Below are 16,083 nucleotides of genomic sequence, written 5' to 3'. Positions count from 1 at the left end.
TGTAGTTACAGGTGCAACAGAGCACACTTCTGACCACACCCAACCACACCAATAAATTATGCTGGAAAAGACTGGAAGCTTTCAACCTATCCAGTAATCCCACAAAATAATGATGCTCAACTATTGATACATGCAAGCTCTAAATGTCACGTAATTTGTTAACTACTGCATAAATGTAGTTGAGTAAAAAGTACAATATTTGCCTATGAATGTGGAGTAGTAGTATAAAGTGTTAGTTCCTGAATGATCATATAGGGGCAGTTTAACTGTCCTGTTAGCTTTGAACCTGAACAAACATCACACGTACATAAACTAACAAGTCAAGGTCATCAGTGGATATAAAACTAACCTTGGAGTGACTGAATTACATAATATGTTCACAACATTTCTTTTTCAAAATAGCCAAATGTACATTGGTCAGAATCTAAACTAGATATGGACTTTGTGTGATGAATACTGATAAAAAATCTATTACATTCAAACCATGTGACATCAATTCTGAAATAGACCTTTAACTGCATTAGACTAAATCACATTTGCTAATTCATCCAATTCTCCAGGGCATGTCTCGTCATGAGACTCACTTCAGAGTATTCAAAATACAACATCTCAGTTTGTGGTATCAAATTGAAAAGTGCTTTATTGAAGCCATTAACAACTCTATCTCTTCATTCTCGAGTTGGCTGAGTTTTGTCTGAGAACTGGTAAAAGAGTTTGGGAGTAGAGGCAATGCCACAGCAGGGGAGCATAGAGTGAATCATGAAGGGAATAAAATGGACTTCAGTGCATGCAGCTATTACAAGGCGAACCTAGAAACATGTATTACTGATGCTGTTCTGCTACTGAGATAAAAAGAGGGGAATGCTGTTGGAAGAAACCTATTTGTTAACATTATGATCCATAAGATTTGACATCTAGGGTAGATCAGAGGTTTCTTTAACAAGATTGAAAACTTGGATAGTTTTAATAGTGGCCATCTAATCTGTATGAATTTACCTTGGAAGACCAGGCTATGATACAGCATGACTGCATCTTGTAAAAATTTAAAACCACTCTGAGTCCTCAGAACTGGGATTAAGAAGCATTGATCTCTACTCAGAACATCCCACAAAAGGCGAGGAAGTAATGAAAGAGAATAAATGAAATAGGGATAAGGTTGTATATATGTGTGTGTATATGTAAATATATTTTATTGCATTATTGCTGCAATTAGCCTGCTGATGACCAGTGGATTTATTCAGGTAACACAAGGATTTCCATGTCCTGTCGGTGCCTGTACACGTTTGTCTTATGTGTCACTGAGCAATGAGGCAAATGTCTTTTGCAACGTGTGCATTAAAGCTGGGCAGACACTGTATGTTTTTCTTAGTTACACTCACACTACACATTTTAATCAAACTTTCTGCACGGCCAAAACCACTTCTATGCTCACAACTTAAACACGGAAAAACACCTGATGGGTTTTTGATCGTTGACATTTCCAATTAAGTTTTATTCAATTAAAATAGCTGCGTCCAAAGAAATGAGAAAGGCAGCATTACTTTGAACATTCTACTTTGAACAAAAAGCAAGAAGAAAAAAAGAAGAATATGGGCCTGGTGGCTGGGAAGATGCGGACAATACAGTCAGTTTTGCAGCAACGTTCAGTTTTATTTCTATCACAGCACAATCAAGACAACATGTAAAATAAAACTCCAATAAATAATATTAAAACAATCTTACTACAGCTTGTAGTGAATCTTTTAACAGCAGTCATGGGAAAGCCTTGGAAATGTTCAATCTGCAAGCCGACCTAAACTTCTCAAATGCCAGAAATCCATCCGATCCCCAACAACAGCTGAATTTAACCCAGTTCTAAAATAAATCAGTGGTGACCAAATTGGGGTTAAAATCAGGCTTTATCCATACAGTGTCTGCCCAGCTTCACTGACTGGGCTTGGGGGGAAAAGAGGACAGCAAACATGTTTAGGATTGGTAATAGTACGGACGACAGTAACATTCAGAGCCTTTGATCCTCTTAGCATCTGTTTTTGGGAAAAGGCTACAAGACAAGAGTTGTAGAATATCTTGCAGTGCAGCAGAGCTCATGCATGTATTATCTCTTAGTGGCTATTCTGATTCCACATTCCCTTTCTCTCTTCAAGATCCTGGTGCCAGGTCTTTTGGACTCATGTTAAAGGAGGTCTCACATTTGCTTATTCTGGAGGAAGGCTGAAGCAGAGGAGTTTGTGTGCAGGCAAAAACCAAAACTACCAGTAATTCTTGCAAAAATATATTCATAGGCACTGATATTCATACAAACTGCATCTGTGTGCCTGTGACTGGAGGTATGTTGTGTCAATACTGTAGGTGCAAATGGTGTTAAACTGTTTACGGACCTGCAAAGACATTCTGAACATATGTATCTCTAAATTACATTGGCTCGCTTTTCTTGACATGATTCTAACATTATTTTCATTATTTTGAGCTGCAGCACTCACATACACACAAGTCCTATGATGGGAGACTGCAGATAAGCTGCTGACTGACTCCCCATCAGTTACTTCAGGGGACATATATTTGACTAGCCTGAGGGATCTTTCCTACCCTGCCGCACAGTTAACCACAGCCAGACTGGTGATGGAAGTGGGACTGGGTGCCCAACCATGCATCACCAGACTGGCTCTCTTACAGGGATATGACACTTTGACTGGCCCTCTGAGGTCAGAGCTATTATGATGCTGGGTGGGGGTGGCAGAAAAGGGAAATAAAGAGGCCGACAGAGGAAAAGGACAAGGGAGTCCCTTACGCCAGGACACACAGCCTGCATGAGTAGCGCGTGTGTGTAGCGGAACCTCTTGTTTTTAATTTCGGTGCCCATGTTAACAGGTTAGAGCAGCCACACAGCCTGCATGAACAGTGCGGCTGAGGTGCAGCTGCAGCAGCGCGTCGCCTAGTGAAAATGATCTGTTAATAGTCATATGGACATCATAGCAGCAACATTACACCTTACACAACAGTTTCAATGTCTATCTGTAGAATATGTCAAAGACATAAAATATAATATATTAATATTAAATATAATGTATGATTTTATTTTTGTTTTTTTAACTCAACACCTCCTGTATCCGTTTCAGATTAAAAGCCCTCTAGCGTTTCTGTGGACAGAATCCCTTCATTTGTTAACAAGGCTTTTATTGTATTGTATTTATCAAAGGCAAACTCAATGTCAAAAGACAGGGCTGGCAGCAGCAGCAGCAGCAACACTGTCTGTGTAGACCACACGCATGCGAGCCACAGCAGTTCAGCGCGGTAGCCGTCACGCATAGGTAGAGGTAGGCAGTGTGTCCCAGGCCTTAGAGAGACATTTAGAGTTTGAGGAAGGAAGCCTGAGTGAGAGGGGAGATAATGAGGGGGGTGACATGGAATGAGGAAAGATGAGTATGGACTATTAAAGCCAAACAATAGATTGAAGAGCAGGAAAAAAGAGTGACCAAATTTAGAGTGCCTTAAAGAACATTATATTTGTAGATTTTTGGTGATTTGTTAGTGAATTACCTGCTTTAGGTTAGGTGAAAATTAATTCAACAATGATGTGACTTGCAATTTTAGTCAAGCAACTCAACTATCAAAGTATACTGAGACGGATTCCTAAATTACCATAACAATTGGGCAATTGGAGTAATAATGTTTGCCCATCCTCGGAGGCTTCAATTACTATGCTGTATTTATTTAGTGTGATTGGAATATGCTGAGTTCTTTCAAGATGAATTTGCTGGAAATTTGTTTTAATGCAGTGGGCCTATGAGACCCCACAATGAATCTAAATTCCATTTAATCATGAGGGGAGCCCTGGGAGTTGCCACGGGAGACAGGAATATATGCTCATCTCCAGAAGACACTTATTCATCACGATAATTATTTCAACACTTCAATTAATTTGACAACATTATTTGCATGTGCTGCCATTTTGCACACCTGTTTGCCAGTGGGTCTGGGGAAAACTGAGGGAAAATAAGGGCTGTCGTGCTGCTTATCACTCATGTACATTCATAAGTTTTTGACAAGCATATGATATGAAATTCGTAGAAGACTTTAATATAATGCCTGTAATTTGCTGTTTCATATGTGAAAGGAGCCTCAAGTTTGAAATCAATTGTGTATATTTCAAAGAGCATTTGCCATTTACAGCTAATTTGCACCTGTTACTTCTGGATACACTGGATAACATACAGGGGATTTTTTTTTTTTGAATATTGACAATGTATTTTTTAAACCTTTTTAAACATTTATAATCTTCTGCTACGTTGTGAACCATCCAGACCTCTCAGGTCGTCTGGGACATGTCTGCTTTCAGTCCCCAGAGTCAAAACTAAACATGGAGAATCAGCATTCAGTTTTTATGCACCATATATCTGGAACAAACTCAGAGAAAAGCTGCAGGTCTGCTGCAACTCTTAGTTCTTTTAAATCAAGGCTGAAGACTTTTTACTCTGTAAGTGCTTTTTATAATGCCCTATGTTGCATTTATGTTTTAGGTAAAGCACATTGAATTGCCTTGTTGTTGAAATGTGCTATACAAATAAACTTGCCTTGCCTTCTGTCTTGTAGCTCTCCAGCTCAAACGCTGTTGAAGAGTATTATAAATTTACTTTGGAAGAAGATCTTTTTAAAACTCCACTGTCGCTACTGTAAAGAACCTCTGCAAGAATCTTTGTAGAAATCAAAAGTCAGCTTTTGCTTTTACTGTGGTTAAACTCAGCACAGAATGGACCTGATACTCAACATGTCATGGCCATCATTTACACTGACACTGATAAAAGATTAAAAAAAAAACTTAAAAGGAGAGACCCATGTATGAGATTTTCAAAATTACAATATGCTGCTGTTAAGTTCTTGTCTGTGCAGGCATTATTGTATGAATGTGCATAACTGTATGAGGCACATACATTTAGTTTAGTGGCAACATACACGTTGGCATAGAAAATGGACAACATGGTAGAAGTCGTATCACAGCCATCTCTCACTTTCCCAGTACTGCTGCATCTAATTCAGTGTTCAAATTGTGAGGGAGCCAGGGTGGGACTTACTTCTCCAAAAAGAGACATGTGTTTCCCTGAAAGCAGTCTAAGTGCAAGTTTTTGAAGTGATGCAGTGGTTGGGGGTCACAACAAGATAAACAATAAACCATTCATTTTATCAATATTTCTTCTTATCCAATAGCTGATATAAGAGGAATGGAAATAATAAAAAAAATAAAATGGAATAATTCTCCTGCCGACTGTCTCCACTAAAGAAGTCACTGTTTTAAATTGGTTGGTATTTTAAGTGACAGAAACGTGCACAACATTTAAATTTCTCCGGAAAGCTTGTTTGTTTATATCTTACATTTTGGATTCTTCACATCAGGTTTTATGACACAGTGTCAAAACAGAGGCAAACACCAACACACACAAGTATCCTCATTATTTTTGGTTTGAAAAACAAGTTCAAAGCTGCAGTAGTAAATTCAGCAAGTGATGAGCCTGATAAACAGTTGACCACTATTCTACTGTAGAAAATGTTTTTTCCATCTGTGTATATAGTCCATGTAAGCTGAGAGGCTTTATATGGTTTGCTGTTAATCACTGGTCATGCTGTTAAGCTATAATCGATGACTTTGAAATTCACCTGACTAGATTATGGTATTGCACTAACCGCAGCAAAGAACACAGAAAGCATGCATGTGTTTGTGATTTTTTTTGTTTTAAAGAGGTACTCCAATTATTTACTATTGCACTTCCATATAGTTGGGGGACACACAAGAGACATATTGAAATCAGAATAATCAAAATCAGAGCAGCAGAGGCTGAGATATCCTGAGGCTCCAAAAATGCTGGATCCTACATTTTCGAGAATGCAACTTTACCTAGACCCTCCTTGCCTCCTAAATGGTCACTTCTTTCAAACTCCACACCTTTAGTTTGTAGCACATGATTTCTCTTAAATATTTCAAGTCTCAAGCCCAAGCCGAGACAACCCTGATGACATCTTCAGGGTCATTTTTTCAAACTTCAGAAAGCTCGTTCTACAGCCACACAAAACTTTAAACAGCTGTTTTCACAGGCTGAGTGGCATTCCTCATGAGTAAAATAGGTGGAGTGCCCCTTTAATCATTACCAGCTAAGTGCAGCCTTATTCCCCTAAATACCATGTTTGTCTACAGTGATATAATTAAATGTTAATTAGCTGCAAAGCTAATTGCGGAAATTGGACACCACTCCTATACACAACCACATACACAAACACAATCACAGGGACGTGCACGCAATTAACAAGCAACAATTACTCTTTGTACAAGTGTACTTTTTTCACCTCTGTGCTCATTCAGAAAACTGCAGCCAGAGTTTTAACAGGGACTAAAAAAGGAAGTACCACTGCAAATCACTGTATCGGCTTCTAGTATACACTAGAGTTTACTTTAAAGTTCTCTTTCTTGTGAAGTACCAAGCGCCCTTGCTCCACAATGTGTCTTCAACATGCTTAAAAGCTACAAACCACCCAGACCTCTCCAGTCATCGGGCACTGGTCTAGACTGAGGGTCATTTGAAAGTCTGGTGAAGCTGCCTTTGGTTTTTGTGCTCCTAGTTATTGAAATAACCTTCCTGAGGAGATTTGCTCTGACTGTCACTTCTTTCAAAAGCAGCCTCAAAACATTTAATTTTTCTGTTGCCTTTCCATAATTAGTATTGTATCTTAGCTACTGAATAGTTTTTGTGGGCTGCCAGATTCAGTGTAAGATTTCTTTCCTGTCTGCTTGTTTTGACAGTACAGTTTGTGAAAGGTTCTTTCTTTTCTCTGTCCTTTATAATTTGCATTTATACCATCCTGAGCCTCCCCTTGTGTGTGAAGTTTGGCTTGCCTTACCTTGCTCTAGATCTACTGTTGCTACAGGGTGGCAGCTGGGCATCTAGCAGCTGCTAAGCACTCAAAGAGGCTAGGGCCATGTCATTGACTGGAGGATGAGTGCTTGGTTACTGTTCTTATTCCTATTAATGAGTTTAGTGTTATTTCATTCATCATTGTCACGAGCCATCGTTGAAAAGAATCAATTATATAACACATTCAAACATGTCAAGCATTTAAACATGTAGCCTATGTAATGTAAATATGTACATATCATGTAAAAAAACCCAACATAAATTCAACACTGAAGGTTTGACAGATCTGAGAAAGGTTCGATACATGTACAATACATAGGGCACACATGAGCACAGATTCAACCAGGGATATGGTATTTCTCTGTGCCAGCTGTCAGCTGTATTTTCTACCATGACAGAGAATTTACATTAAAATTGTTTTTCTACTCAAGTGCAGACCCTCAACCTACAATATAATTTGAGTATAAAATTTAAATGGAATGAACATTCAGAAACCAAAGCAAGCATTACAAAAGCTTTTTTAGAGTTTTTACAGAATATAGTGGTATGCCTGTATCTACTATATGTGCACATACACCCAGTTGTGTGCGCTTGTAAGTGTGTGCATGCTTTCAGGATAATGACTCTCCAATTGAGCTCCACACCATCTCTATATAAATGAACTCAGATCACATGACTTTATGGCTCACTGTAATTTTGCCCTCTATGTATTGGCAATGGGACTATCAGGAGTGTTAAGAATCATGAGGTATCAACATGCGGTTGCGGTTTAAACCCATTGGAAACTGTTTTAATGGTCATAAGAGATACACTGAGCGCTGTCCAGGCCAGGAGGACATTAAGTGACAACAAGGGAAGATCCGTTTGTGGAATGATCATCTTTCCTCATGGTACTAAGATGAAAAAGAAATTGTAGCCACATCCCTGGAATATCTGTATTCAGTCATTCTCCAGACTTTGCTGCAGTCGCCTCAAAAGACAGAAACAAGGGAGCAAAGATGCCAGTCTTTGATGCTGTCAATCTCGTCCATCAAAGACCATAGGAATAATATCTGAGTGTGGATTTTCACTTTAGAAAACTTGACCTGAGTCACAATGAATTGTCTAGAAATAGAATTCCAACATCTCAGTTGCATAAAAAATGAATGAAGCCATCTCGACGAAAAGTTCAAAAGGACCCTCTCGCCATTCTGTCTAATGTTTTCTCTTTGCCTTTTTTGTATTGTCCCTTCTAACTATACTTGGGGTGTGTGTACGTGTATCCTTAATCTTTTCTCAGAATTGAGATGTCTTCAGATATGTGACTAATTCTGACTGATTTCTGCATTAGTGTAACTGTCAGCATGTAACATGTTAGTTGGTGTGTGTTTACAGCTGTTACATCTGGATTTATTTTAGCCAAGGGGGCTGATAGGCTATAAACCTTTGCTGTGCTTCTGGGCAAGGGAAGAGGGATTTGTCATTACTAAAAGTGTGCTACCATGCAAGCGGGTCCGTATGTCCTTTATCTAATGTGCTTACAAGAATGTCAGGAAAGTGTGAGATATCCTCACTTTCAGTACTTCCCTGTAAAGTAAAATGACCCTTGAATCACAGAGTAAACACAGGACTTACCGAGGCTGAACTCCACCTGAGGCAGCTTGGGTGTTAGAATAACACCTGAGAGACAGAGAAAGAAAGAAAGAAAGAAAGAAAGAAAGAAAGAAAGAAAGAAAGAAAGAAAGAAAGAAGTGGAGTTGAGATAAAAGTAGAGGGAGCGGGAGATAAAGGTAAGGAAGAGGAAAACATTAGAACAATGGAAGAGAGAACACAGAAATAACACACATTGAAAGTGAATCAGAACCTTGACTATTGCAGTTTGACTTCACTGAGGTTTAAGATGTGTGGAGCTACAAGTAATGATTAACTGATTGATTGATCGATTAACCTGTCAGTTACTTTTATGATTAATCATTTAGTATATAAAATGTCAGAAAATAGTGAAAAATGTCCATCACAATTTCCCAGAAGTTATCTTGTTTTGTACAGTATGACCAGTCTGAAACCCAAAGACGTTCTATTTACAAATATAAAAATGTATCATGTTTTCCTTCCTTAAATGATTATTTATCAAAATTATTGATGAATATGTTTCTCACAATTGACTATTTGATTAATCAACTAATTGTTTCAGCCCTGAAGAAGTGTTCCTCCATTTTAAATGAAAAGGGATAACCACATAGCCCTATATAGACAGAATATAAAGACAGACAGAATATAAAGTAGACTAAGGTGTTGAAATCTATGTGGCACCACTGTGGAGATGGAAACTATTTTAATTAGCAAAAAAAAGACCTTTGGAGATAGTAATTTTAACATGCTAGGAGCATGACAGGCTCCCAAAAATGCCACATTGATAGGTATAGATGTTCGTTTTAGATTATGCAAACACACTGCAATCTTTGTGAGCACTAAACAAGAGTTTCTAGGTATCCATTTTCCTTGAGGGCTTATGCCATAATGATGAGAAGAGGACTGCTTGTATCATCTGTCACCAACGATGTCTCTCATTCATCACTTTCCCAGTATGACACACAACCATTCAAACACCAAACAGATGAAACACCTGCATGATGGTGCAACATGTAGAGGGGCTCTAAACCACTAAACAGCGTTTTCCTCTTCCTGGGGTGCTTGGACACAATTGGCCCCTCTAAGGCTCATCAACCCCACTAATGGGCCATGGATACTCGATGCTTACTGATGTGTGGGAGCCACACGACTTTAGGTAATAGTCATTTTATATAATGAGGATCCTTCACCAAGACTGAAAATGATTTACTTGTGTATTATAATTACTTCAGTCACCACACTTCCTTGGCAGCTTTTGTGTCAAGTCAGGTCCGTTGTTTGTAAAGCCTTTCATCACAAAGCATGTCTTCAAGGTCTTACTTGGAATCTACTTTGATCTGACTCAACAACAATCATAAAATAAAATGATGCAATATCAAGGTAACAAATAGTACAAGACAAGATTGCATGTTGGAAAGACATAAAACCTACCTATCCTGCCTATCCTAAGCTAACACCACTGACCCTCTGTAAAGAGAAGACCTGGCAAGAAAACATTATTTTCCTCAGATGTTCCACTGACAAAGAAGGGAAGACTTTTGGACTCAAAGGAAAAAAAGGTTTTATATCCGTAAGAGCTTCCTACTGTACCAAAGTTATGCTATTAGATAAGACCCAGAAAATATTATGCTCGTAACTGACAATCCCCCTCGGTAATGTCACAGTATTCAGAAAGTTAGTTTCTCTTAACTGCCAGTGCAAGTTCAATGGTGTTTCTTTACAACATCACAGATTTACTGTATGTCTTGGTGCAGTTGTTTCCATCTTTTATAGATAAATGTGGAATTGAAAGATCACAAAAATGTCTGAAATATGTTTAGGGTGAAATATATAATATATATAATAATATATTCAAATACATAAAGTGAAATTAGCCTATAATAAATTAATTCTTATAGCTCTCTTTTGAAGTATAGAAGGTTGGATTTTTATTTGTTTTATATATGCTTCTCTATACTTCCACACAGTAAGTAATGTATGGAAGTATACAGTAAGTGAACAATATAAAGTATATAATGAAGCTTGACTTGAACCTATATACAGTATTGCGATAGACTGACTTTAACACATACTTTAACATATGTGGTTTAGATTACTCCCAAAAATTCTATTTGATTTCAGGCACACATTCAATTTCAACATCATTTATCAAAAGTTTGCTTTGGAAATCTGTTAAATGATTCCTATAAAATGATGAGTTTAGTCTTGATGAATTCAGAGATGGTGTGTTAAAATCAAACCAAGTTTCCAATGTTTTCCCACAGTATCCAAAAGTTGTTTCAAGTTCTTTCAAATAGTATGAATACCAATTCAGTATTTTTCTTTCATTCTTTTACAAGTGCTCTTTGGAAAGTTCATTTGAATTCATGCAAAACAAACAATGTTACACAGATTGCTAATGAATAACAAGCATATTAAATTACAGAAATCATTAGCATTATCCGGTGCCCTCTTGAGAGTCATTTGTCTACCGAGGCCAAGAAAACCCAATGCGCCGTAAAAAAACACAAGCAACTTGCAGTGTATATCTAAATTTGGTGAATATGTTGACAAAATTGTAAATAAAATGTCAATTTGCCAGTGTTTTCTCAAGTTTCAGTGAATTTGGCTTCATCAGCTCCAGTACTTGTCAGGATAGGCTACATTTGAATAAACAGGCTTATGCAAACTTAGCGCAATATCTGTCATGCATACAAGTACAGTAAACGACTAATTAATCAAGTGCACACATAGCTGAAGCATGTGGGCAAGTTAACACACACACACACGGTTACACAAATAGGCCAATTATGTATGTAAATGTAAATGCCGCTATCTGGTTTTCACATTACTCTCATCATCATCCCGTTCCTCAGGGGTCATGTCTCCTCTTGTTGTCATCACTAAGGCTTCCTTGTGAGTGCTGATGAAACTTTAATAAGCCTGGATGACATGTTGTGTAGTGGCAACAGAGAGCCCTTTAGCTAGGTGGACTGAGACAGTGCCAGCTGCTGGGTCTTGTCTCTGGTGCCATCATAAAGGACTGTCACTTGAACAGCCCAGTTACTTTGGAGGACTCCATCTGTGCTAGACACCAACTTATCTGGAGTGGTAGAAAGCAGTGCAAAAATTGCTGTCATTGCAGAAATAATTGAATACAGATAAGAAGTAAAGCTAAGTCTAGGTCTGATATGGGTTGGGGATACTGATCATGAGACATACACATATGGCAATGCAACTAGATATGCTTGATTGTGAAGCAGGAAGAGGACTGGAGTTAAAAGATTTTAGAGCACAGCTTGTCAGTGTGTCAAGTATTTATAGAAGGATCCTGCCAGATGCTTTGATTATAAGAAAGGAAACACAGGTTATGTTGCATCTTTGAAAACAAATACTGACTATATGACATTTAACAGTGTTCCAGTATAGCTCTGGAAACTGTTGTTCACATGTTCACAGTGACTCAATACCCACAGTTACTAAAATCATGGACAAATTATGTGAACACAGCCCGAGGACAGAACACCTATTGTGTAGACTGTGACATCATTCTTGTCTTCAAGCACTGAACACACTGCATGTCATTAACCCCTCGGTGAGACTCAGGCTGACCAAAACAAATACACAGAGTCTAATATGATAATTACCCATTACATGGAGAGAGGTCAACCACCTTTACTGTCCACCTCAATCACATCTCCTTAAGCATATGAAGCTCACTGGTGATCCAGCTCCAATGTGTGAATAAGTATGTGGAGAAAAGTGGAACAGGTGTGGTATTTAAAATCGATATCTGCTGGCATTATGAATATGGTAATAAGCTCAGCAAGGCGGCAGGCAGGCAGACAGGCAGGCAGGCAAGCGGCACATGCAGATGCAACTCCTAGAGCGGCCCAAAGCAAATGAGGTGTGCCCGCCCGCTATACTGCAGTTTCATCTGGCTCTAGAAATAACAGCACAGCCCCACTATACCACCAATCTATCACCCCCCTGTCTGCGGGTGGTATCAGTGGGGAAAAGGCACGCTGAAAGGAGAGGAGAGGGTAATTTATTAGGATGTGAGCAGACTAGGTGATTTCTCTGGAATGACAAAGTTAATTAATGTACGGGGACTTAAATTGTCCGTCTTGCAGATGATCATTTAACCCTCTTCCCTTCTCATTGCCCTGCTTCCTCACCCACTGCACAATGTGATAACCACTCACTAGCTTCTAGCAGATACTCTGAAAGGACACGAATGGATGTAGGAAATGTGGGGGAGTGCGCACGCAGATTTCACATGGGATTGCTGCTTATTCCTGACTCCACAAAAAATAATTGTAGAAAAGCTCCAAAATACTGCTGCTGCTGCTCCGGTCCCTATCAAATGCTACCAGCTCAACTAAGAAAATAAAGCAATTTCCAAAAAGAGCTCTGATAAACCCCCTCACAGTGAGTTTAGCGCACATTCTTAATCACCCCTTCTGATCCGCTTCATGAATAGATATTACATGTACGAGCCTGTGCCTAAGAACAAATGCTGTTTATATTATCAATATTATTTACTTTGGATTTTGAGATGATATTAATAATTCACTTATGTGACTGGCTCACCATGGGATTTGATATTTTGGGGATATAACTGGCCATCTCTCAATAAACCACCACCAACTCTACTCATCCTCACTGCACATGCCCCCAGACACACGCACAGTAATTGCAATTTTTCTTTCTTTTCATTCCTTTTGTTGAATCTTACTCTCCCCCGTTCTTCTCTATGCTGTAGTTTAAAAACCTAAACAACACCTGCACATCCTTTCTGATGATTCAGTCATCAGCCAGGCTAACATACCTCTAACTCGATTGATGTTTGCACAAACAGGCATCCTATTAGGACAAGTGGTGCTGAATGAGAGAGTGAGTTATCGTCACATTACTGCCCTGGGAGATTGAGAGGGGACAGATGGTTTTGTTGCCAGCATTTAATGAAGTGTTGTGAATCAGTTGGGTGTGCTGAGGAGGTCTTGACTGTCGTGTCGATGGAGTGTGGAGGGTTAACAACAACACGGAGTGAGACATTTGGCTCCACAATAGTTTTGTGATGTAAAGCATTGTGCAATGACAACTCAATCAATTACATCACATGCCCATATGCAAATTCTGGTATGAATAGTTAATAGTCAAAATAAAATCATTTTACCCCTTGTGGTGGGGAGTTTGTAAAATGCCAATTCAGTCCCACCTTAATAAGTACTGAGCAGCACCCTGTTTGGTCCTATTTTGCTCTCCTGTCAAGGAGGAGGAGATAAACTATTTCACCTTGCGACTGATAATGTTTGGTTGTCACCCTGTCTTTCGTGCCAAACATGGTAATTATGTGCTTTGCTCTTACATTTTGTCTCCCAGGATGCTAAGGGGAAACAAAACAGAGGTACAGCGAGGTGTTTGTCATTACTGTTATACTCCCACACCTGTCAGATGTCATCTCCAAACTGTGACTGTGTGATTTTATAGTAGCGCATATCTAAGGTTCACGATCAGGTCATAACTGTTAGAGTATGAGTATGTGTGTATTTAGATGAACTGTGTCGGTGTACACGTTTCGTTATTTCCTTATGTGTGCGTTTGTTTGCATGTGTGTAATTGTGCATATAAGCTGGTTCAGCGTGTATCTGTGTGGTTCGAGGCAAAAGAGACAAAGCATTGTGAATTGTGCTTTCATTCCTCTTTGTATGGCTCAATTTACTTATCCCCATGGGGAAGATGATGGTGTTGAGCTTGCATGCCAATGTAAATGCTTAGTGGCGCTGCATGCATGTCCTTTTGGTGAGCAAAGGTATTAAACTTGGAGAGCAGGCTTTGTGGTATCACTGATATGGCTAATCTCTTTAGCATTCTCCTGTTGTGATAGGCACTGAGACATCTAGTTTGCCTCTGCCAGGGCTCATTAGTGACAATACATTCAGGCTATATGGAATATGACTGCAGTAAAAAAGCCAAGCACACACACATGCACATTCTCATGCACACAGGAACGCCCACAGACAGAAACATGAATGCACACACAGGCACACATGCACAAACAGACATGAAAATTTATAGACACAAACATGTCAACAAACAGTGTTTTCCGAACTTTTCTCTGCAGAGCCACTAAATCAAATTCAATGTTGCCCAAAACTAGGTACGGCAGACTCCTCTGAAATAATTGACCACATTTCTGAGACAAACAATTTGTGATTTTAATTCAACCACACTGCAAGAACCCAACACTTAATTGGAAACCTGCAGAAAGGCAGCCACTAAGTTTTAAAATCAATTCTCTGGAATAATTTGTGAAGACACTCGGTTATTAATGTATCAACATGATATTGCTCCAACAATTGTCCAAAAATGATTACAACGCCAATATCAACTGGCTGGTAAGACAAAGAGTGCTGTGCACATTTTGCTTTTAAGCATTTAAAATGATTTTCATGAATCACCTGGAAACAATTTCTGTTTGGCATGTATAATTAGTGTTCTTTTGTAATAATTACAACCATATGACCCTGGGGCGTACGTTAAACAGATAAAACAATAGAACTGCAATGATTCAGTCACTTGATTATTGATCATCGTGCATTTAAAATTGTTTTCCTCTCTCACTGGTACCTCCACCCTTTGCTCTCTCTCTCTCTCTCTCTCTCTCTCTCTCTCCAACACACACACATTCATACACACACTCTCTCTGTCACAAATAGAGGGAAAATATGCAAAAACTAGACATCATTGGGACACACATTTATAGAGACAGTAGGATACAGTTCAGGAGACAGAATCAATTCTAATAGCAGCCAAGGTGTTATAGAGTTTAACTGTGTGGGGAAGGACAGAGGAGAGAGCTAGAGGAGACAGATAACGAGACAGACAGACAACACAGTGCAGTCAGCTCACCGGCAGCAGTCAGTCCTTCAGGGTTGGCGCTCAGCTCCTTCATGTCAACCATGCAGTGTCCCAGTTGTTGGGTGCCGTCCTCCATCTGTCCAGCTTGCCCCTCAGTTCTCCCTCCTGCTCCTCCACCTCCTCTCCCACCTCCACGAAACACCACAGTCCAGTCCAGTTCCCCGGCTCACACGCAGCCTGGCAAGCAGAAAAGCTGTCTCAAAGATAGCAATCCGCTCGCCTAGCTTTCTTGCTGCCTCACAGTGCGCTCTCTGGCAGCATTAAAGATGCCTTTTGGAAACTAATACGGAAGAGAGGGACAGGCGAGGGACCTGGAGCAGCGGCAGGAGGGAGAGAGGGAGGGAGAGAGAGAGGGAGAGCAGAAGAGAGAGGGGAAGGGAGGAGTGATGAGGAAGTGAGACACAGAATGAAAGAGAAAGCAGGACAGAATTGATGTTATGTGCGATACACAGCTCTATCCATCAATCTTGGGCTGTCAGTAGTGCACCTAGACTAGACTGCACAGGGCAACACAGTCAGAAAGACACAACTCTGCTCCTCTCTCCCTCTCTCTTTCCTTTTCTCTTCTCACTGCGCAGCCAAGGCTGCATCCAGACATGGCAGCAGGGGTCCTTCTAATTTCTGACATCGGCCTCCCTCCCCTCTCCAGCCTCCTCTTGCCACTCCACCA

At 39.6% G+C, this 16,083-nt stretch overlaps 1 protein-coding gene across 4 annotated transcripts in view; it reads right to left on the bottom strand.

The window, feature by feature from the left end:
- inpp4b (inositol polyphosphate-4-phosphatase type II B) overlaps positions 1-15,748 on the bottom strand; it is a 147,637-nt gene extending 131,889 nt beyond the window's left edge. The window contains exons 1-2 of one of the 4 annotated variants that reach the window (XM_044185247.1): positions 15,405-15,748; positions 8,514-8,558 (exon numbers count right to left, since the gene is read on the bottom strand). In XM_044185247.1, the coding sequence (XP_044041182.1) occupies positions 8,514-8,558; positions 15,405-15,489 (130 nt within the window). In that variant the 5' untranslated portion in view covers positions 15,490-15,748. The remainder of the gene's footprint in view (positions 1-8,513; positions 8,559-15,404) is intronic. The other 3 variants (XM_044185273.1, XM_044185255.1, XM_044185262.1) reach the window with 3 other exon arrangements.
- Positions 15,749-16,083: the final 335 nt, after the last annotated feature.

The sequence above is a fragment of the Siniperca chuatsi genome, linkage group LG3 (assembly GCF_020085105.1).
Source record: "Siniperca chuatsi isolate FFG_IHB_CAS linkage group LG3, ASM2008510v1, whole genome shotgun sequence".
NCBI classification, from domain to species: Eukaryota; Metazoa; Chordata; class Actinopteri; order Centrarchiformes; family Sinipercidae; genus Siniperca; species Siniperca chuatsi.
Note: the sequence above shows the minus strand (reverse complement) of the source record. Positions and strands in the feature narration are given on the sequence as shown.